Here is a 24,172-nt window from a genome sequence, read left to right as displayed (position 1 = left end):
ACATCATCCCTGCATCCAGTCTGTCCATGCCTGTCAGTATTTTATACGCTTCAATGAGATCCCCTCTCATTTTCCTAAACTCCAGTAAATACAAGCCTAGTTGGCCTAATCTCTCCTCATATGACAATCCAGCCATCCCAGGAACCTTCGCTGCAATCCCTCCATGGCAAGTATATCCTTTCTTAGATAAGGAGACCAAAATTGCACACAATACTCCAGGTGTAGTCTTGCAAGGCACCTTACAGCTGCAGTAAGACATCCTTGCTCCTGTACTTAAGCCTTCTCACAATGAAGGCCGACATACCATTTGCTGCCTTATCTGCCTGAACCTGCATGCTTGCTTTCAGTGATTGGTGTACAACGACATCCAGGTCCCTTTGTACATCAACATTTCCCAATCTATCACCAGGTGAAATAATACTCTGCCATTCTGTTTTTCCTACCACTCTTATCCACATTGTACTGCATCTGTCATGTATTTGCCCACTCACTCAACCTGCCCAAATCATCTTGAAGCCTCTTAACACTCTCCTCATTGCTCACATTCCCACCAAATTTCATGTTGTCAGCAAACTTGGAAATATTACATTTGGTTCCCTCATCAAAATCATTGATATATATTGTGAATAGATGGGGCCCAAGCACTGATCCTGCGGTACCCCAGTAGTCACCACCTGCCACTCCAAAAAAGACCTGTTATTCCTACTGTTTCTTGTCAGCTAACCAATTCTCAATCTATGCCAACATATTACCCCCAATCCCATGTGCTTTAATTTTGTACACTAACCTCTTATGTGGGACTTTATAAAAAGCTTTCTGAAAATCCAAATACACCACATCCACTGGTTCTTTCTTATCTATTCTGCTAGTTATGCCCTCAAAAAACTCCAGTAGATCTGTCAAACATGATTTCCCTTTCATAGGTACGTTGACTTTGTCTAACCCCGTTGATATTTTCTAAGTGTCCTGTTATCTCATCCTTTATAATAGACTCTAGTATTTTCCCTACTACTGATATTAGGCTAACCGGTCTGTAATTCACTGTTTTCTCCCTCCTTTTTAAAATAGTGGTGTTATATTTGCCACCCTCCAATTTGCCAGGACTGTTTAGAATCTACAGGATTTTTTAAGATGACAACCAATGCACCCACTATTTCCTTGGCCACCCCCTTTAGTGCCCTAGGAAGTAGATTATCGGGCCCTGGGGATTTATCAGTTTTCAGTCCCATTAATTTCTCCAAAACTATTGTTTTAGTACTACTAATTTCCTTCAATTCCTTCTCACTAGACCCTTGCTTCTCTAGTATTTCTGGGAAGTTATTTCTGTATTCCTCTGTAAAGACAGAACTGAAGTAGTTGTTTAATTGCTCTGCCATTTCCTTGTTCTCTATTATAAATTGTCCGATTTCAGACTGTAAGAGACCTACATTTGTCTTCACTAATCTTTTTCTTTTTACCTACTTACAAAAGCTTTTACAGTACGCTTTTATGTTCCTTGCAAGTTTACACTCATAGTCTATTTTCCCCCTCTTAATCAATCTCAGTCTGCCTTTGCTGATTTCTAAACTGTTCCCAATCCTCAGGCTTGTTTTTTCTAGCAACTTTATATGAATCCTCTTTGGATCTAATACTATCCTTAAATTCTTTCATTAGCTGTGTTTGGGCTGCTTTTCCTGTTGCGTTTTTGCACCAGAAAGGAATGTATAACTGTTGCAATGCATACATTCGTTCCTTAAATATTAGCCATTGCCTATCCACTGTCATGGCTTTTAATGAAGTTCCCCAATCTATCTTAGCCAAGTCATGCCTCATACATTTGTAGTTTCCTTTATGATTTAGGATCCTAGTTTCAGATCAGATTACTTCACTTTCCATCCTAATGAAGAATTCTATCATGTTATGGTCACTATTCCCTAAAGGAACACTATTCCCGCAGAACAATATTAATTAACCCCTTGTTGCACAATACCAAATCCAGGAAGCCTGTTCCCTAGTGGGTTCCTTGACATACTAGTCTAAAAAACCATGTTGTACATACTCCAGGAGTTCATCCGCCACAGTATTATTGTTAATTTGGTTTACCCAGTCTATATGTAGATTAAAGTCACCCATGATTACTATAGCACCTTTATTACATGCATCTCTAATTTCCTGTTTAACGTCACCCCCCCCCCCCCCCACCCCACCCCATCTTATCACTACTGTTTGGAGGCCTATAGACAACTCCCATTAATGTTTTCCATCCCTTGTTGTTTCTTAGTTCCACCCAGACTGATTCTACATCTAGATCTTCTGAGACAATATCCTCTCTCAGTATCACACTGATTTCATCCTTAACTAACAATGCCACAGAAGCTCCTTTTCCTTTTTGCCTGTCTGTCCTAAATATTGAATACCCTTGGTATTCAGTTCCTAGCCCTGGTCATCCCATAGCCATGTCTCTGTAATCACAATCATTTCGTACCCATTTACTCCTATTCACACTGATAGTTCATCTATCTTATTGCAAATGCTTTGAGCATTCAGATACAGTGCCTTTAGACTTGATTTTAACCTTTTTTGTACTATGGCCCTATTTGCCATTAGCCCTTGTTTCCTCTGCCGAGGAATCACCGTTGTTGGCTGAAGGAAGAAGGTACAGTCTAAACATATGCAGATTACTCAGTTTCTCAGCAGGCATCTGTACAACTTAGCCAAACTGGGGAATTTTACTTCAGTTTTTGCTCAATTGTTTGCAAAACTTGAAGAAAAGCTGGCGAACAAATTTTATAAGCTTTATTCAGCCAAGTTTATTAAATACTTGATTTAAAATGGGTGTGAGCATGTGAGAATTTATAGACTGGTTGCATGGCAGTCACAGTATTTTCTCTGTATTTATTCTGATTTAAATTAATTTACGAGAAGTTGGAAGCAAACAGAGCTTGTATTTTAATTTAGATTCTACACCAGCTATCGTTCCTCATTTTCAATGAAGTTCTTTTATACCCATAAATTAGTTGAATTTGAAAAGAAATCAGGAGAGCTCTTGCAACTCACTGGCAAAATTTTTAATTTTAGACTGACAGAAGTACTTGGATGGGTATTGGGAAACAGGAGTGACTTGGGATGGGTGGGGGAAAGTGGTGAGGAAAAAGGTTTTAATGTGGAGCCAGAAGAGCACTTGTGCACATGTTGGCTCCATCAGGTATGCAAGTTGTTTTTTTTTTTAAAGTGGTGGTCTACAGCACTCCCAACAATAGTGAGGACAAAAGACTGAAGAAGACATTTTCAGCCATTAGACTGCATAAATAAGAACTGAATGTGTTGCCATTTTTGAAAGCTGATAAATTCTTGAGTTTTGAAGCAAGTTGCACCTAGAAATTATCATGAGCAAAGTTTGTTTACAAATTATTTCATTCAGTCCCATTATAGTGCATGAAAATAAAAATTTGGAAAAATAGAAACTAGGGGGTGGGCAAATTATTTACTGTGATGTATGAAAAGTTAAGCAGTTTTCAAATCAATAATATTCTAATCAAATGAAGATAGTTAAGAATTTCAATTACAACAGTAATGACTTGTAATCCAAAAAATTCCTTTTATATGAATGTTTCATAACTTTCTTATACCTTGGTGTGAAACAGATCTTATGAACATAATATTGTTGTGGTGATTCAATGTATTTCCTCTAAGAATGAAACAGCCATAAGAGTTTATTCAGTTTCAACTATCGCTTCACAAAACAGCAAAGCACAAGAAAACAAAATATATACTTAAAAAAAATCACCACAATGAATTAAATTATATAAACTGAGTAAAGATCAATTAACAATTTTAAATAAACTGAGAGAATACACAAGCATCTAAAATAAGTGGAATTTCTCCAGTTGATACTAAATTGAAATTTATTGCATATCTGGTATGGCACTTTTAAATAAATAAGGCAGAATTGCAAAGGCATTGTAGAAATTTTTAGCTATGTGGTTCCTCCTGTTCCAAAATATTTAGCAATTCAAAGACACCTTGTCTCTAGTTGAGTCATCCTGCCAATTGGAAATGAGGCAATTGTGCAATGGAAATGGTGGGGACTGATTAATCTCCCATTGCTGTTGTCACAATGGCAGCCACAGTACTCCCTGGTTTCATTGCAAGGCAGCCAGAGCTGTTTAACAATGCCTTGTTAATAAGTAAATCAGGATCCTATAGCATTTCCAGGATCTGTTTTGCATTAAGGGACAATACTGACTGGAACATGTGCCCAGTACCATCTGATGATGCAACTGAATAGCAGCCGAAATGATGAGTTTTACTGAGAATCTGGAAGTACCTAGCAGGCATGCTCCTCCAGGCCCACCAAACCAGTCTGGGCCACTGCTAGGTTTTCAACCACACATTCCTCCCAATGGACCAAACACTTAACCTCCTTCATAGCAAAAGAGTCCCTGATATTGCAGTTTATATTGTCAGAACTGAAAAACCACCTGCCCCAACATGCATATTTGCAGTCTGCAGTCTAATGCTCATAATGCTGGCCTTCAAAATAGACCAGGCCTCCCCCAGGACAATCTGGGAGCCATTAGCCATGTTCTGCACCTCAGTTGCTTCCAGGATCCAATAGTTATCCTGATTAAGATGACACTTTCTGAATAGATTCATTTATAGTGTCCATGAACTTTATACTGCAATTGTATACTAATTGGTAGTTTTGAAATTAGCATTTTTACTTTGGTTTTGAAATACTTCCACCATGAAAATGACAACTCAATTTGTTCTATTGTCATTTAGATATAGATCAAACCCATGATGCATCTCTAAGATTCTCACTGGGATACAGAATTACAGACAATTTTAGATATTTTCTTGGAATAACTGAAAAGCTCTCCTGTGCCAAGTTATATAATCTACATGAACAATAACAATATCACATATGTCAATTTGAGAAATGACAAAAATACAGGAAGAAATAAGTGCTGCTTTTCTTGATCTGAAATTTTAGTTGGAAATTGAAATTATGAAATTAAGTCAGCTAAGTTTCCTTTTCCCACACGTTTATTTGTGTATGTTTTGAACATTGCATCTTTTCTTTTTCTTTCCACTTTTAAATAGAGGTGAATGCAGAAACCTTGAGTCTGTGAACTCATCCCCTCGACGCAGCTTTCTGCAAAAGAAAAAATGAGTTTTGCACATTAGTACATTACTGTCATGAGTTATTTTAGCATTATTAAGGATGCATTCGCATATGAAATTTCCTTTTTTTAAAAAAAACTGTCCTGCAAACTTCAGAGGAATTACAAATCATTGATCCATTGAGCAAACCACTGACAATATAATACACCATAATCAAAAGGTAAAATGAAGTTGCACTGACTGGGAGAAGACAGCCATTTATATCTAAAACCAAGTGATGCAACAGAAACTGAACTGTGTAGAATTAAATGTTACATTGGATCCCTACCCCAAAAGGATGCCATGACAATGCTATGATGCATCTCTAATTTTATGGTCAGAGCACTATACTAAACTGTACACTTCTGACTTCCTCTCTCTATTCCCTATTTCTGTTGCCGAATCAACGTAATAGCATTTTGCCTTGGCCAACCTTCCTTTCCTGAACTTACACCAAAAAAAAAATGGATTAACTAGTCATTTTTCTCATTGCTGTTTGTAAGGTCTTGCTGTGTACAAATGGCAGCTCCAATTGTGTATATATAGTTGTCACTTTGCGTTAAAGTAACTCACTGTTTATGAAGTTCAAAATATTTGAGATATGACTTGCACAGACTCCCTGCCACAGTTAATTTAAATTACTCTTCAAATTCCTCTATTTCATACACAGCATCTTTGAAACCTGTAGCAGAACCTTCTTCCACCTTATTTTCCAAAATGGCCTTCCCAGATGGAACCACTTCACCTAACCTTCAAGAATTCATTTTTCAGATCAATTAAAAGAAAAAGTTGTATAGTGCATATATCCTAAAGCACTTTACCGCTAATTAAGAAGTTTTGACATGTAGTCACTGTTGTAAGGTAGGAGATATTTTGGGCAGAGTAAAGGTTTCATTAACAGCAATGTTATAAGGAGCAGGTAACTTTTTAAAAGTGGTATTTGGTTGAAGGGTAAAACATTGGCCAAGACACTGGGAGAACTACCTGCTTTTCTTAGGATAGTGCCATGGAATCTCATGCAATTCAGATGGCAGAGGGGCCACAGGTCAATTCAAAAAAATGGCACCTGCAACAGAGCAGCACTCCTCAGTTCTGCACTCGAGCGTCAAGTCTGGAGTATGTGCTGTCTCAAGTGGTGCTTGAAGCAACAAATTTCTGGCTCTGGGGCATAAATTTCTGCCATTCTTTTCAACTCCCAGTTCCATTCCTCTCCTATCTCAAAAGGGAAACCTATGAATGCTTTGTGTTAATGATCCTATTTTAATATAAATAATTTCCAGTATTGCGGATTCATGTGGAACCTAGAAAGAAGTGTTGCCTGTACGTCTTCAAACTTTGAAAAGGTGTCTTCCAAATTGATATTGGCAAGATCACACATTTGGATTCCATGAGAATTGAGAGAGAGAAAAACTTTCATTGATTTCTGCAGATAAGCCTCCCACCATTTGTACATTTTATGAGACAGATTTCATGAACTTGCTATAGCATTATTTGAAAGCCTGGCACTATTGTCCCATCTGGTGGTAGATATGTGCTAAATATATTGCATCATTTTTGATGCACACATGCTTTAATTTTTTTCTGAAATTATACTGAGGAGGGAACTCATACATTTGTTTATCAAAGGACTAAACCCTATTCAATGAATCCTATCTGATAGTGTAAATTTTTGACTGTTTCTAGAAACCTTCTTACAATTGGTTGTATTGGTCTTAACGGGAACATTTTTTTAATGTTTAGTTAAAGGTCTCTGGGCTTAGCACAGAAAATATAAAGTTGAACCCAGTTATTCATTTTCTTAATTCCATCTCCCTTGCTTCTAAAACATTTATTCGATATTCATTTATGTACATATACTGTATGCTTCCATGGTCTTACATAACTTATTCCACAGTCAATGTTCCAGAAAAAAGTCATTTTGCCCATGATGTCTAAGTATTTTTCTCCAAACAAGACAGCCTTGGACATTCCCCATACATTTTTATTTTATTTCTTCTTTCTCAAACAACTGTCCACTTCCCTCTTAAAAGTCTATCACTATTTGGAGAAAAATATTTATCCTGACTTTTTATTTCTTAAATTCTTAATTGTAGAGATCTGATTACACGAGAGATCTAAAACCTTTTGATCTGAATGCATTTTCCCCTGTCACCTGCTTTAATACCATCTGTAAAAAATAAATTTTGCTTATAATAACCCAATCCAATATATTTAATCCAAAAGATTTCTCCCATCCCATGTCATTCTTACTTCAATGGTCTTATCAACTAACACCACACTAGATGATGCCAATGTGGAAAGTTTACATGAAATATTGGCTTTTTCTCTATCAAAATAATTGCAGACTTGTGAAGGTTCTGTTCTCCAATGGTGCTTACATTTTCAGACAATACTAAAAATGCTAGGTGAAATGAAATGTTTGTTAAGTAAAATGGCAATCCATTTTAGTTTAAAAACTATGAGGTATGTTTTGAAGGAGGAAGGCTGCATGATGTATAACAGCAAAGATTTGGGCTTCAAAAGACATAAGGAACATCTCATGTGAAAAAGATCATAATAAAAAACCCAAAGGAAGGATCTGGCTTTTATAGTATGAGATATGGAATATAAATTGCAGATGTTATTACAAATTTATATGAAACTAGTAAGATCACAGTTAAATGATTCTGGGCAGTTTTGAGCCTCTCACCATTGGAAAGATGTTGAGGCAAGAGAGTGTGCATAGATTCACTTGGATGTACAAGGAAACGGCGTAATTTTCAACAGAACAGACGAACTTGCAGGGTAGAGCTGTTTAAAATTATGAAAGGGTGAGGCAGAGTGGATAGAAATAGACTTTTCCAGTAACTGATGGGTCATGGATACAAGATTAAACAAAAGTTCAGAGTAGAAGGAAAAGAGGACTTTTTGTTTACACATAGTCTGTAAAATGCGTTTTTTTCAACCAGAGTTGAAATCTCAGTGTTAAAGGATCTGAGAGATTTATAAAAACATTCCCCAGGTTTGGGCGATGAAACATAATCTTTAATCTGAATTTGATCCAATACGCTATTTGAAAGAATTTGACTTTTGAAATTGCAAAAGTGATTACCAAAATTAATTCACATACCTGTGGAGTGGTGGCTCTTTGTAATTTAATACTGCAGTAGTTTGCCGTTTGCCACGTAAACTGAGAAGGCCTTGTTTTCCTTCAATGAGTTGTGACTGATGATCGAGTTTGCTAGGAATTACATTTGTCACATCTTTTAGGACTTGACATTCTTTCTTCTCTGAAAGAAATGGGAAAGAAAATCTCATTTTATGATCACAAAGGTCTATACAAATAATTAGTGTTAATGATGCAATCTAGTATAGAGAAAGAGGTTACTCACCATCACAGGTAGTAGCATTTCGAATATATGCAATGGGAAATTACCTGTTATTTTACTGCAAGACAGTGTAAAGGGACAATATAAAATCCTGAAGGACATAAGCCCTTCAAGGCTATTGGCATGACATCACCCGTGTGTGCACAACCACAATGCTAAATGGGTGAGATCTAGCAACTCAAAACTGGGCATCCATAAGAAGCTGTGGGCCATCAGCAGCAGCAGACTTGTATACAACCAAAATCTGTAACCTCATGGTCCAGCATAACCCCACTCTATCATTGCCATCAAGCTGGGGGAATCAACCCCTGTTCAATGAAGATTGAAGGGGGGCATGCTCGGAGTAGCACCAGGCATATCTAAAAATGAAAGGTCAACTTGGTGAAGCTTCAACACAGGACTACTTGCATACCGCACTTACGATAGGCATAAGTGATCCAATGGATCAGATATAAGCTCTGCAGTCCCTATCCACTCGTGAATATGGTGGACAATTAAACAACTCACTGGAGGAGGAGGAGGCTCCACAAACATCAAGGCAAAAGACAAGGCTGAAGCAATTGCAACAATCTTCAGTCAGAAGTGCCAAGTGGATGATCCATCCCAGGCTCGTCCTGAGGTCCCCAGCATCACAAATGTCAGCCTTCAGCCAATTCGATTCACTCCAAGCACCATCAAGAAATGACTGAAGGCATTGGATACTGCAAAGTATTGGCCCTGACAACATTCCAGCAATAGTATTGAAGACTTGTGCTCCAGAACTAGCTGAGTTCTTAGCCAAGCTGTTCCAGTGCAGCTACAACATTGGCATCTACCCAGCAATGTGGAAAATTGCGCACCTACGTCCTGTCCACAAAAAGTAAGAAAATTCCAACCCAACCAATTACCACCCCATCGGTGTAATCTCTATTATCAGCAAATTGATGGAAGGGGTCATTGACAGAGCTATCAAGCAGCACTTACTCAGCAATAACCTGCTCACTGACACTCAGTTTGGGTTCTGCTCCTGACTTCTTTACAGCCTTATCCATACATAGACAAAAGAGGTAAGGTGAGAGTGACTGCCCTCAACAACAAGGCAGCATTTGACCGAATCAAGGAGCCCAAGCAAAACTGGAGTCAAAGGGAATCAGGGGAAAATACTCCACTGAGTAGAGTCATGCCTAGCACAAAGGAAGATGGTTGTGGTTGTTAGAGGTCCATCATCTCATTCCCAGGACGTCACTGCAGGAGTTGCTCAGGGCAGTGTCCTAGGCCCAACCAAACCTTCAGTTGCTTCATCAATAACCTTGCCTCCATCATAAGGTAAGAAGTGGGGAAGCTTGCTGATTGCAAAATGTTCAACACCATTCGCAACTTCTCAGACACTGAAGCAGCACATGTCCATTTGCAGCAGGACCTGGACAAGATTCAGGTTTGGGCTTATAAGACACAAGTAACTTGCATGCCACACAAGTGCCAGGCAATGACCATCTCCAACAAAAGAGAATCTAACCATCTACCCTTGACATTCAATGACATTACCATCACTGAATTCCCCATTGTCAACATCTTGGGGGGTTACCATTGACCAGAAGCATGACTGAACCAGCCATAAAAATACTGTGGCTACAAGAACAGGTCAGAGGCTGGGAATTTTGCACAGAGTAACATCTCCTGACTCCCCAGAGCCAGTCCGCCATTTACAAGGCACAAGTGTGATGGAATACTTTCCACTTGCCCGGATAAGCACTGCTCCAACAACACTCAGGAAGCTCGACACCATCCAGGATAAAGCAGCCTGCTTGATTAGCACCACATCCACAAACATTCACTCCCTCCATCACCAGCATGGTGGCAGCAATTTGTACCATTTGCAAGATGCACTTGCACCATCTTACCAAGGTTCCTTTCACAGCACATTTCAAACTCACGACCTCTAGTATCTGGAAGGACAAAGGCAGCAGATGCATGGGAATATCACCAGTTGCATTTTCCCCTCCAAGCCACACACCATCCTGACTTGAAACTATATCGCGGTTCCTTTGCTGTCGCTGGGTCAAAACCCTGGAACTCGCTCCCTAAAAGCACTGTGAGTGTACTTACAACACATGGACTGCAACAGTTCAAGAATTTGGCTCACCATCACCTTCTCAAGGACAATTATGAATGGGCAATAAAAATGGTCTAGCCAGCAATGCCCAAATCCTGTGATAGAATATTTAAAAAATCTTCCCTCCAAAAGGTAAAGAGCATTGCTAACTAATTCCACAACATGACTCCACTGGGGCAGGTTCAATATCTAACACTTTATGGGAAAGAAAAATGATTTGTTGGCAGACCACTGGAACAGGAAGTGGAGTTGTTCGTGAAAGAGAACAGAAAGCTGATACGTGGCAGCAATGCCAAGACTGGTCACTGCGCCATGGCAGTATAAACTGCCAACAAGGCAAGTGAGCTTGCTCTATAGTTACTAGGGCAGAGAAAAGGAATTCATTGGAAAAATATTAAGGCAGTAATTGTCTTAAGATTGTAAAAACACTTAGCCCAATTTCATGTACTCAAGATCAACATATTAAACAGTAATTCATAATTCATTAGATTAGTTGATAGCTCCGTTCACATGCAATATCATGCAGGAGAAGACCAAAATTAATGTAGCCTTAGTTTAGAGATTAATGATTGAAAAAAAATGAATTGACAAGTGTATGGCCCTCAAAACCTCAAGCTTCAGTATGAGTCAGATATTTCTGAAATTGTAAAAATGTTATTTCAAACCAGATGAGAGAGTAGTGACATTGTTGAAAATAGACAACTTAAGTATACATCAGTGCCAGAGTAATAGATGAAAAACAAGCATCAAGAGCAAAGTTTGAAGAAAGAATCTGAAATTTGGCTGCAGCCTTTCTTTCCTGAATTAGGAGCATAGAGTTTGTCAGAAGATTTTCTTCCTATCTTGCAGGCTATGTCAATCAAATTAAATCTTGATTGATGCCAAGACAGCGCATATCAGCACCAGCTTATTAATGATCACAGTTTAATTTTGGTGATAAAACAGCTACAGAGTCCTGTGGTTGAATAAATTTGCAATTATGCTGAAGGAAATCTGAGCTTCTGAAATAATATTCCTGCCACATGGATTATTGTGGAACATTGGTCCAACTGAAGAGTTTTGTTCAACAATCCAAATACCACTCTACCTGACATAATTATTTCTCACAATTTTGAGGTGGAAGATTTGGAATCTAGTCTCTTTTATTGAATTTAGAGCTTGTTTCACAGTTCTGAAGATTGCTCAATATTGCAAACAGGGATTTTGGAAGATAATCAAAGGACAAGATCTGACACAATGGGTATACATCTTGAAACCACAGGCTAGTCTTAACAGCTCAAAGAGTCAACTGAAACTGATCTGTCCCAAGTTGGGCCTTGGTGTACCAGAACTGTGAATAAAATGGAGGATGCCTGTTTTGCTCCTTGTAATTGCAGCAGAATTCTCAGGAAACAGCAATTTTTTAAAATACATAAGTCTTGTAATTGTTAGGTTAATTATGGAGAATTTTTTTAGTCTAAAAAAAGGTGTTTTGGCACATAGTAGCATTGTAGATAGAAGTAGAAAATGACAATGCTATGGGTAAAGTGAATGGATAAAATTGTGATAAATGGATTTCACTGCAGGTAAAAGTGAGATCATTCGCTTCGGACCAAAAAAAGTGCAGATTGTTTTCACCCAGAGGATGGTTGGAGTCCAGAACGAACTTGCTGTGAGGGTGGTGGGGGCAGGTTCGATCTAGGTATTCAAAAGGGAATTGGATTGTTTTCTGAAAAGAGAGAATGTGCAAGGTTACGGGGATAAAGCAGGGGTCTGGGACTAGGTAGAATGCTCTTTCGGAGAGAGCCATTGAAGACTCGATGGGCCAAATGGCCTTCTTCTACACTGTAAAGACTCTGAGACTCTAGAACAGTTCTGGGCATCATACATTAGGGAGGCTATATTATCCTTCGAAGAAGCACAGCATAGATTTATAAATGAGAGAAGCTCATGGACTTCTTTGTCACCGAGACTGAGACAATACAATCAGCTGTCTCTGCTGGGCTACCATCAGCTTTCCAACTTCCTCCATCAGCCCACCAAAACCAAACTTCCTTAAATGCTCCTCCTCGTCTTAACCCCGGACTTGCATATTTCTCTAATTTCTCTCCTATCTTACCTCATTCCCTGTCTGAGCTCGCTCTGTCCATGAGTCCCACCTCCTGTTCCCTTGAACCTATTCCCACGAGATTGCTGATCACCCAACTTCCCCTCATGGCCCCCATGTTAGCCAGTACTGTAAACAGTTCTCTCTCTTCAGGGGTTGTCCTTCCTTTAAATCTGCTGTCATCAGTCCCTCCTCAAAAAAAACCCTCCATCTTTGCAAACTACTGTCCCATTTCTAACCTCCTTTTCTTCTGCAAATCCTTGAATGTTTTGGCATTTCCCAAATTCATTCCTGTTTTTCCTGGAACTCCATGTTTTAATCACTCCAGCCTGCCTCTGCCACTATACTGTACTGAAACTGCTCTGTTCAAAGTCGTAAATGACATCCTGTGTGACTGTGAGAAAAGTAGACTATCACTCCCTGTTCTTCTCAGTCTTTCTGAAGCCTTTGACATGGCTGACCACACCATTCTCCTCCAACGCCTCTCCACTGTCATCCAGCTGAGTGGGATTGCTCTCCCGTAGTTCCATTCTTATCTATCTAATCGTAGCCAGAGAATCAAGTACAATGGCTTCTCTTCCTGTTCCTGCACTGTTACCTCTGATGTCTCCCAAGGATCTATACTTGGTTCCCACCTATTTCTCTTTTACGTGCTGCCCCTTGGCAACATCATCCGTTAGCTTTCACACGTATGTTGACAACACCCAGCTCTGCCTCACCACCACCCCCCTCGACTCCTCCATTGTTGCTAAATTATCAGGCTGCTTATCTAACATCTAGTACTGGATAAGCAGAAATTTCCTCCAATTAAATATTGGTAAGACTGAAGCATTGCTCTGGGTCCCCACTCCAACTCCATTTCTCCCTCTTCGACCAAACTCCATTTCTCTGCCTGGCAAGAGTCTGAGATTAAGCCAGTCTGTTCGTGACCTTGCTCATCTGCTGCTGAAGCTCTCATCCATGCTTTTATTACCTCTAAACTTCATTTTTCCAAAGCACCCCTGGCTGGACTCCCACATTCTATCCTCCCTAAACTGGAGGTCATCCAAAACACTGCTGCTCGTGTCTTAACTCACAGCAAATCCCGTTTTCCTATTGCCCCTGTGCTTGTTGACCTACATCGGCTCTTGGTTAAGCAACATTTTGACACTAAAATTCTCATCCTGGCTTTCAAATCCCTTCATGGACGCGCCCCTCCCTATCTCTGTATCTCCTCCAACCCTCCAACAATCTGTGCTCCTCTAATTCTGGGCTCTTGTACGTTCCCAATAAAAAATACTTCCACCATTGGTGGCTGCACATTCAGCTGCCTTGGCCCAATCCCTGGAATTCCCTCCATATACTTCTCCGCCTCTCTACCTCAATTTCCTCGTTTAGGGTTCTTAAGCTTCTGATCATTTGACCTAATGTGACTCAGTGTCATACCTTTTTATAGTGCCTCCTTGAAGCACCTTGGGGTCTTCCATTGCATTAAAGGCACGATATAAATATAAGTTATTGTTATTGTTGTAAAATGATGTGGACGCCAAGGGTTAAATTAAGAGGAGAGATTACACAAACTAGGGTTGTACTTTCAGGAATTCAGAAGGCTAAATTTTGATATGATTATTAAGTTTGAGATATTAAAGGGGTACATATAGGGTAGATAGAGAGAAACTATTTCTGCTGGTTGGGAGTCCAAGAGCATAGTCTAAATATTAGAGCCAGATCTTTCAGGAGTGACATTATGAAACACTTCTACACACAAAAAGGTGGTACAAGTTCAGAACTCTTCCAGAAAAAGCAATTGATGCTAGCTCAATTGTTAATTTTAGAACAGTGATTGATGAGCTTTTGTTCAAAGGTATTAAATGATATGGGGAAAAGGCTGATATATGGAGAAAAGTCACAGATCGGCCATAATCCCACTGAATGGTGAACAATCAGAATGTGCTAATGTCCTTTTCCTATATTCCTAATTACATCCCCCGCAACCAGAAGTGTATTTCAAATTGATGCAATGTTTACAATACAGAATTTTGTCAAAAACGAATTAAATATATTTTTGCTAATAATATATTCTTATACTTCTTCATTCCTTTCAAGGTCCTCAAAGCTCACTACCACAGAATAAGTTTTGTAATTTGATCTTTTTAATACCTAACAGTTTTGTTAATGATCATCTCTGCAAACAATGGCTATGCTGACTGCATCAGATTTCCTTCTCCTTTTTTTCTTAAAAACTGCATTTTGCAGATCCTTTCTTCTTTGTAAGAATTCAAGTAGACTACATCACAATTTGCCCTTCATTACTTTGTGGTCCTTTCCATTTGTAAAACTGTTTAAACACCAAGCATTCATGAAAACCAAATTTTACTTCTGAGAATATAATCTAGTTCCTCATTTTTCTGTGCCAGACATGCTACGTCCCATCAATCTCATAACTTCCCTCTTATGCTATTGAATTAGTTTTAAATGATGAATATTTTTCCCCAGTTTCAGCGCTTACTTTTTTTAAAAATTCATTCATGGGATGTGGGCATCACCGGCTAGGCCAGAATTTATTGCCTGTCCTTAATTGCCCAGAGAAAGTGGTGGTGAGCTGCCTTCTTGAACTGCTGCAGTCCATGTGGTATACGTGCAACCACAGGGCTGTTAGGTAAGGAGTTCCAGGATTTTGACCTAGCAACAGTGAAGGAATGGTAATATATTTCCAAGTTTGGATGGTGAGTGGCTTGGAGGGAAATTTCTAAGTGGTGGCCTTCCCATGTGTCTGCTGCCCTTGTCCCTTCTAGATAGTAGTGCTCATGGTTTTGGAAGGTGCTATCTAAGGAGGCTTGGCGAGTTCCTGCAGTGCACCTCTTGGATGTTACACACTGCTGCTACTATGCATCAGTGGTGGAGGGAGTGAATGTTTGTAGATGGAGTGCCAATCGTTGGGCTGCTTTGTCCTCAATGGTGTCCAGCTTCTTGAGTGTTGTTGGAGCTGCACTCATTCAGGCAAGTGGAGAGTAATCCACCACAGTCGTGACTTGTGCCTTGTAGATAGAGGACAGGCTTTGGGGAGTCAGGAAGCGAGCTACTGGCTGCAGGATTCCTAGCCTTTGACCAGCTCTCGTAGCCACAGTATATATATATGGCTGGTCCAATTCAGTTTCTGGTCAATGGTAACCCCCAGGATGTTGATGGTGGGGGATTCAGCGACGGTTATGCCACTGAGTGTCATGGGGTGATGGTTAGATTTTCTCATGTTGGAGATGGTCATCGCCTGGCACATACGTGGCACAAATGTCCAAGTCCAGGTCTTGCTGCATTTGGGCACGGACTGCTTCAATATCTGAGGAGTAATGAATGGTGTTGAACATTGTTCGTTGATGATTGCACATCCCTACTTCTAATCTTATGATGGAGAGAAGGTGATTGATGAAGCAGCTGAAGATCGTTGGGCCTAGGACACTATCCTGAGGAACTGTTGCAGTGATGTCCAAGAACTAAGATAATTGACTTCCAACAGCCACAACCATCTTCCTTTACGTTAGATAAGACTCCAACCAGCAGGGAGTTTTCTCCCCGATTCCCATTGCTCCAGTTTTGCTAGGGTTCCCGGATGCCACAGTTGGTCAAATGCTGCCCTTGATGTCAAGGGCAGTCACTCACCTCACCACTGGAGTTCAGCTCTTTTGTCCACGTTTGAACCAAGACTGTAATGGGGTCAGGAGCTGAGTGGCCCTGTTGGAATCCAAACTAAACGTGAGTGAGCAATTTATTGCTAAGCAAGTGCCGCTTGATAGCAGTGTTGATGACCCCTTCTATCACTTTACTGAAAATAGAGTGTAGGCTGCGGGGTGGTAACTGGCTAGGTTAGATTTGTCCTGCTTTTTGTGAACAGGACATACCTGGGGAATTTTCCACATTGTCGAGTAGATGCCAGTGTTGTAGCTGTACTGAAACAGCTTGGCAAGTTCTGGAGCACAGTGTTCAGTACTATTGCTGGAATATTTTCAGGGCACATAGCCTTTGCAGTATCCAATGGCTTCAGCCATTTCTTAATATCATGTGGAGTGAATCGAATTGGCTAAGATTGTTGCAAATGCTTCAAGCCTTATCTTTTGCACTGATATGCTGGGTTCCTCCAGTGAGCTGTTTAATTGTCCACCACCATTCACGACTGGATGTGGCAGGATTGCAGAGCTTGGTTCTGATCTGTTGGTTGTGGAATTGCTTAGCTCTGTCACTTGCTGCTAATGCTGCTTGGTTGTAGCTTCACCAGGTTGACAACTCATTTTTAGGTATGCCTGATGCTGCTCCTGACATGCTCTCCTGCATTCTTCATTGAACCAGGGTTGATCCCCTGGCTTGGTGGTAATGGTAGAGCAGGGTATACCAGGACATGAGGTTACATAGTGTGATTGAGTACAGTTCTGCTGCTGCTGATGGCCCACAATGCCTCATTGTTGCTGAGTCTTGAGCTGTTAGATCTGTTCAAAATCTATCCCATTTCATAGTTCAGCAGTAGTGCCACACAACACAATGGAGGATATCCTCAATGTGTGAAGACGGGACTCTGTCTCCACAAGGAATGTGTGGTGGTCACTCCTACCAATACTGCGACAGGTAGGTTGTTGAGGATCAGGTCAAGTATTCTTTCCCTCTTTTTTTTGTAGTGTTTAAATCACCATTTTTAATTTAATTAGAACAGAACACCTTTAACTGCACCCTCCATATTCAGTGTCAACTTGCTGATTCTGTGACTTTATTATTTGATCTGTGCTCTTGAAATAATTTTCTGTTTCTCTGAACTTGAAACTTTGCCCCTTCTATAAAGTGTGGTTCCTTCTGCAGTGCATTCTGAAGTGCTTCTCCTGTATTGAAGCCAACCCAACAGAATCCTCTATGAAATCCAGTCTCTGTCATATGGAAGACAACATTTCTTCCCTCACCACTTGCCACAGACCCAGTCTAACAGCTATGTCCTTTAGGAGACAGCCAGCTTGGTCTTTAGTGGTGTTATTGAGCCACTCTTGGTGAAGGACATTGAAGTTCCCCGCCTAAAGTACATTCGGCACTCTCAGTGCTTCCTTCAAGTTGTGTTCAATATGGAGGAGTACTGATTGATCAGCTGAGGTGGAGGGGGGAAGGTGCAGTATGTGGTAATCAGGAGGTTTCCTTGCCCATGTTTGACTATCTCCTCATAGAATTATCCTGCCACCACAGTCACATTTTCCAGTGCATATAGCTAAATTATGTTAACAATTAACTAATTGGTTTCCAATTTAGATTTTGTGTGCCTCCATGAGTATTCTTCAATTTGATTGCTAAAGACACTTTCTGCCCTGTTCACACATGTCCCAAGATCCCCTGGACAGGGCATTGTGCTGAATTAGCTCTCTAATTACTCTAAGTTGCCACGTGAAAGCCCATGAGAAGTGTGAGGCTTGCTTCAGTAATGAACAGCAAGCAGTGTTCCTTTGCTGCTGACCATAAAATCCACACCAATCTAAATATGGCACTAGTGTACTGTACAATACAATGGGAATGCTGCATTGTTACAAATGTAATCTTTCAGAAGAGACATTGTCTGACTATTCAGGAGGTAAGTGTAAATTTTCCAGAGCGCATTTACCTTTGGGCATAATTCCCAATGATCACTGCATTGAGGCAACTTGGTGGGTGGAGACCCGGGAAAATCTCCCTAAAAAGGTTCCACAGACTTTGATGAGTGGAGTTCTTTCAATATCAAAGTCCAGAGAAACCACCTCCCGCTCATTACCTCTTTTCACTATTCCCCACCCCCCCAAATTCCTCCATTCTCTTATGCGTGCACCATGCCTCCTTTTAAGCATATCAATGTTACTCTGCTTCAATCACTCCATGGAGCTTGCAAGATCAATTATGCTCATCACCATGTTAAAAAATCTCTCATTTATTCATTTGATTGTTTAATGGCCACAATATATTTAAGTGGAAACACTTCTCCACATCCATCTATCAAGCCCCTTCATAATTTTAAACACCATAAGATCTCATCTTAGATCTCTTCCAGAGAAAAGATTGCCAGCTCATTGTTGCCGCACTCACTTATAGAAGTCATTGCAAAGTGCCATTCGCTTATTCTATGTTAAGTGCGCATCAGTTAATTGTTTGACCAAAGATAAAGGCATACCTTGACCCTTTGAACATTCCGCAGTTGAAAGATCCACTTCAAAATCATCCTCTATGGACAGCTGCAGGACAGATTCATTGGAGCCATTTATATGGGTTTTCCTACCAAGTTTGCTTCCTTTTTCTGAAATAGGCATCCAATCACTCTTTAAAACTTTGTGGGTGTTCTGTTCACACTCTATTTGTTCTTTCTTGACTTCATGCTGCAATGCTTTTCTCACTGGCAGAATTGACTGAGTTGGGCCTTTTTCAATATTTTTGCAAACTACTGTTGTTCTATTCAATCTCTTCTTTATGTTGCTATAGTTTTCTGGAGAAATATTTGGATTTTGGCTGCAGCTTTTCTTGTTCCTCCTCTCTAAACAATTCAAGTGCTGTTTTACATCCATTAGATACTGTTCTTTACCTTGATTTTCCACAATTAGATTAGATGAACTTTCAACAATCATTGGTATTTTGTTTGTCACAAATGTCCTTTGGTGAGCTATTTCCTTTATATAATCTTGTGGTGTGTCAGAAGTTCCACTCTTCCCTTCCATACTGGGAAAATGTTCAGCTATGATATACTGCTCTTCATCTTTCTCCTCTTTAATTACTTTAGAGAAACTTTCTTTAGCACTCTTAGGTTGTTTACATACCACAAATGTTCTTCTGTCAGCCTTGCGCTTATTATTGCTAATGTCTTTTTCTAAGGCATTAGATTTTTTATTGTCCTCTTCCAGATTAACCAGACATTCACCTATTACCATTTCTTGCTGCTCTCTACATTTCTCCCACTTGGATGATTTTTTGTGTCTTTTAGGCACTACAATCATCTTTTGGTTATCTTCACTATTTGCACTGTCAACTTCTAGGTTACCTAAAAACTCAGCTATCTCCACTTCATGTTGTTCTCTACCTTTCTGCCATATTACTGAATTTGGTGAACATTCTTTAACAGCCTTGCATTGTTTAGACACTAGAAACGTCCTTCGGCTAGCCTTACCTTTATTACCAGTATTTTCTTCTGAAGCATTACAGGTCCTGCAGCCCTGTTCTAAACTGTCTGAATATGCATCTATGGCCACTGCACTCTGCTTTCTAAGTTTCTTCTGTCCAATTGATTTAGATGAGTTATTTTTAATGCTCGTATTCTCTTCTGTCAGCACAAATGTCCTTCGGCTAGCTCTGCCTTTATTACCAATATTTTCTTCTGAAGTGTTACAGATCCCAGAACCTTCTTCTAAACTATCTGGACATTCATCTGTGAGCATTACACTTTTCTTTCTAAGTTTCTCCAGCCCAACTGATTTTGATGAATTATCTTTAATGCTCTTGTGCTCTTCTGTCACCACAAATGTCCTTCGGCTAGTGTTCTTGTTATTTAAATTCCCATAATCGCTTATACCTAGATGTTCAGCCATCTCCACTTCATGTTCTGCCCTTTTCAATATAACTGGATTAGATGTAATTTCTTTAACGTTGTGGCAATTTTTCTTCACAATAAATACCCCTAGGCCAATTTTTTCTTTTACATTACAAAGCTGTTCTTGCAAAGCATTTGAAATTCCACTGCTTTCTTCCACATTATTTAGATGTTCATTTAACTCCACTTCATGATGATCTCCCCTGGCTCCTGGTATAATTAACCTGGATGAGCTTTCCTTAATGCTCTTATGAACTCGACATGTCTTTTTCTCAACTGTTTCCTCGATATTACGAATGTTTTCTTTTGCAGCACTTACAACATGACTATACTCCTCCTGACTGTTTGGGTGGATACTATCTTTATGCACCAGCCAATCATTCAGTCCATTGTTTGGAATACCAACATTGGGTTCTTCATGATTATTAATAAAGCCTTGGTTAAAGATAGAAAATGCCTCAGAATATTTTCTTTGTTTCTTTTCACACACCAGAGAATCAATGTTGCAATTCCTTTTAGCACTGTTGGAATTCTTTCCCTTTGTCCGTTTTACTTTTCGCAGTGTCTCCACATTCTTTGATGATGTTTCAACTTCCAACTTATCTCCTTCAGCCTTTTTCATTCTGTCCTTTGTGGATTTTGTTGTAACAGTAACAATTTCTACTGCTTCACTAGTGGTTAGATCCATTTCTGCATCAAAGATAGTCACTTCAGGTTTCCGTGGCTCATCTGACTGTTCTTCAGTGAATAGATCTGTACTACACTTTTTTAAATCAGAAAGTTGTGAAGTGTACCTGACTGGAGTAATTCTAACTTGTGGCACAACCAAACTTGTCCTGTTAAACTCGGAGGTCTCACTGGTTTTAGAATTTCTTGAGCAAGATTCTCTTGCCAAGTTCTTCTCCATTAATTCTATAGACATTTTAGAACTTCTAGAGCATGAATCTTTCTTTCTTAAGGTAATATTTTGACTTGCAAACATGGTTTCGCTCAACTGAGTTTCAGGCAATTGTTCAGTAAATGATATTTGTGGAATATGAACACCATTCATTACAGATGTTCTGGAATTGTGAAGGAGCCTGGTACGATTTGAAATACGATCTGAAATACATAAAAACAAGTTCATTTTTTTAAAAAAGGGCAAGAAACAAACATTTTCTACCTAACTGTACACTAATACACAGCAAAACTAAATGCGGTACTTTACGCACTCCGATTTGGACCGTTTGGAGGCCAGGAGGGCACTCAATTGGGCAGGATGATGAGGGGAGTGGGGGGGTAACTTAGAGGGCCTTATCCTACCTCTGCTGGTATTAAACTGGTGCCAGACAGGCCTGTTGCACCTGGAGAGCACACTAAGCAAACTTGGGTGGGTTGCTTGTGATGTCCTGAGGTGGTGGGACTGGGGAGGCGGGGTTGGTGGGTGTCTTTCATTCAAAGGCATTCAATGCCTGATTGAGGGGCCTGGCATCAGGAAGAGGGGACCGACTGAGAGCCAACCCTTGCTCTGGCCCTCACCCCACCTGCCCCCAGCCCCCCCCCCCCCCCCCCCCCCCCCCCCCCCCCCCCAGCAATCCACCATCACTTACCTGTGGTCTGTGTTGCATCGGTGGGTGCATTTCCCACAGCAGTCATTGTCTCCTTGGTGGCGCTACTGAGCACAAGAGCTGCCACCTTCCGATTCTCCAGCAGTGCTCATTGCCAATGTCCTGATCCCTTGGAAGACCCGCCAGTGGATTATTAATTGCTGATTGGCTCATAATTTGGCAGGCCTTTCCCAAAGGAGGCAATGTGGGTCTCTTGCCAGATCTGCACCTGGTGGCCAAGACACCCATCCCCCTCCATAAAATCTCTCCATAGGACTCCAATTGTCAATGGAGCTGGAAAAATGAAAATTCACCACCTAGTAACTTTTACTTTCCTCATTATTTTTTAATCAAACTGAACTTGCAACATCACTGAACTCTGTTAATAAAAAAAAAGCCTGAAGCTGTAAATTATAGTGTCAGTTGTGTCTCAGTTGACTCATCTGTGTTAGAAGGTTTCCCACTTTCAAGATTTGAGTCCAGTAAAAGAACCCAAGCCTACATCCAGTACAGCACTGAGGGAGTGCTGCACTTTCGGAGGTGCTGACTTTTGGATGAGAGGTTAAGGGAGCACACAGGTCCTTGATTTAAGTGGGTATACAAGATCCCATAGCACCATGAGAGGAATGGTGGAATTACCCTCAGTATCCAGGCCAATATTTCTCTCTCAAACAATGTTAGTAAAAGCAGGTTATCTAATCATTACCAACATTAGTGCTTGTGGGAGCTTGCCACGTGCAAATTAACAGCTGCATTTCCTACATTACAACAGCTTTATTTTGGGATGTCCTGAGGTCATAAAGAGTGCTAAGTAAATGCAACTTTTATTTCAACAACAACTTGCATCTTTATAGCACCTCTGTAATGTAGAAAACGCTGCAGAATACCTCATGGAGCCGTAAACATAAAGAAATGGCCATGCTACCAAAGGAGGAGAGATCAGGAGGGCTGACCAACACATTGGTCAAACTCATGAGTTTTAAGTAGGGCTTTAAAAACACAAAGTAAGAAAACCTTGGTCAGAGAATTCCAGAGCATAGGTCACAAGTAGCTGGCGTCAGGGCAGTGGTAGAATGAAGGAGGAAACAGCCAACTGGTCAGAATTGGAGGATTCAAGTTTGGGGAAGATTGTAAAGCTGGGGCAGGTTAGATGTAGGAAGAGATGGAGTCATGATGGAGTTTAAAAATAAAGATGAGAATCTAAAAATTGATAGCACAGTGAGGACAGGGGAAACAGGAGCCATTGTAGGTCAGCAAGACAAGGGCCATAGGTGATTCGGCCTTGCTATGGGATAGTAAATGGTCAGCAGACTTTTGCATGAGTTAAACTTTACTGATAGTAGCACACAGGAGACTGGACAGGGGAGCATCAGAATAGTCAAGTCTGAAGGTCACAAGGCATGTTTGAGGGTCTCAGCAGCAGATGGGCTGAGGTATGGGGCCAAGGACAATATCACAGAGATGGAAATAACTGGTATTTATAATGAAAGGAACATGAGAGAAATTTAGCTTGGGACTGGAGAGGACAGAAGGGAGGTAGATGGAATTTGTGAAGAGGGTGCACAATATGTGGTGGAGGGCTAAAGACAATGGCTTCACTTCAAAGTTTAATTGCTTAATGTTTAAGTAATTGCAGTTGATCCAAGACTGGATGTTTGACAAGCAGTCTGATAGCACGGATACAATGGAGATGGTCAGGCAAGGCGATAGAGTGCTACATGCCTAACAGAGTCGCAAACGCCCACTACATAGATGAGGAAGAGAAGGGGGCCGGGGATAGATTGTTGGAGGATTCTGGAGGTCACAGTGTGGAGGTAGGAGGAGTAGACATTGCTGAAGATTTTATTCATGTAGGATGTGGCATAACTAACGACTTGCACAATAGTTCAAAACTATGTATTTTAATATATTTGAAACTCCTTAAATACAAAGTACAAATCTGGAATTATCCTCAGTGTTACAAAAATGGAATTATCCTCTGTTATAGAAACTCACATCTTTGATTCATTATTGTTGGCAAATGTATACCTGAAAAGTTTTAGTTGTTGGATTCCTTCATCTTAACAGCACCAGCTCTATCCTCAATTTAGTACAACAAATGTACTGTATTCCAGTGAATAGATGCAAAATATAAAACATTACAAATCTGATCTATCCGAAACATGTAAAAATAAATGCAAACCAACTTCTCACATTCGTTACATCTTTCATACTCAAGAAACTTCAAACATTTTCCTATCAATGCAGTGAAAAATTATTGGGATTGTTCACATTTTCTTGGAGGTATAAAGTCTCCTCATTCTAGCTTAAGGAACAGAACAACAAACTTCCTCAGATGTGGCTGCAATT

At 40.2% G+C, this 24,172-nt stretch overlaps 1 protein-coding gene across 2 annotated transcripts in view; it reads right to left on the bottom strand.

Moving 5' to 3' along the window:
* Positions 1–3,633: 3,633 nt before the first annotated feature.
* Positions 3,634–24,172, bottom strand: part of si:dkey-57a22.11 (uncharacterized protein LOC569865 homolog) — a 54,345-nt gene continuing 33,806 nt past the window's right edge. For both annotated transcript variants that reach the window (XM_041200083.1, XM_041200084.1), the window contains exons 7-9: positions 18,834–21,338; positions 8,255–8,414; positions 3,634–5,137 (exon numbers count right to left, since the gene is read on the bottom strand). In XM_041200083.1, the coding sequence (XP_041056017.1) occupies positions 5,029–5,137; positions 8,255–8,414; positions 18,834–21,338 (2,774 nt within the window). In that variant the 3' untranslated portion in view covers positions 3,634–5,028. The remainder of the gene's footprint in view (positions 5,138–8,254; positions 8,415–18,833; positions 21,339–24,172) is intronic.

This window comes from Carcharodon carcharias, chromosome 12 (assembly GCF_017639515.1).
Source record: "Carcharodon carcharias isolate sCarCar2 chromosome 12, sCarCar2.pri, whole genome shotgun sequence".
Classification (NCBI taxonomy): domain Eukaryota; kingdom Metazoa; phylum Chordata; class Chondrichthyes; order Lamniformes; family Lamnidae; genus Carcharodon; species Carcharodon carcharias.
This window is presented reverse-complemented; position numbering and strand designations above follow the sequence as displayed.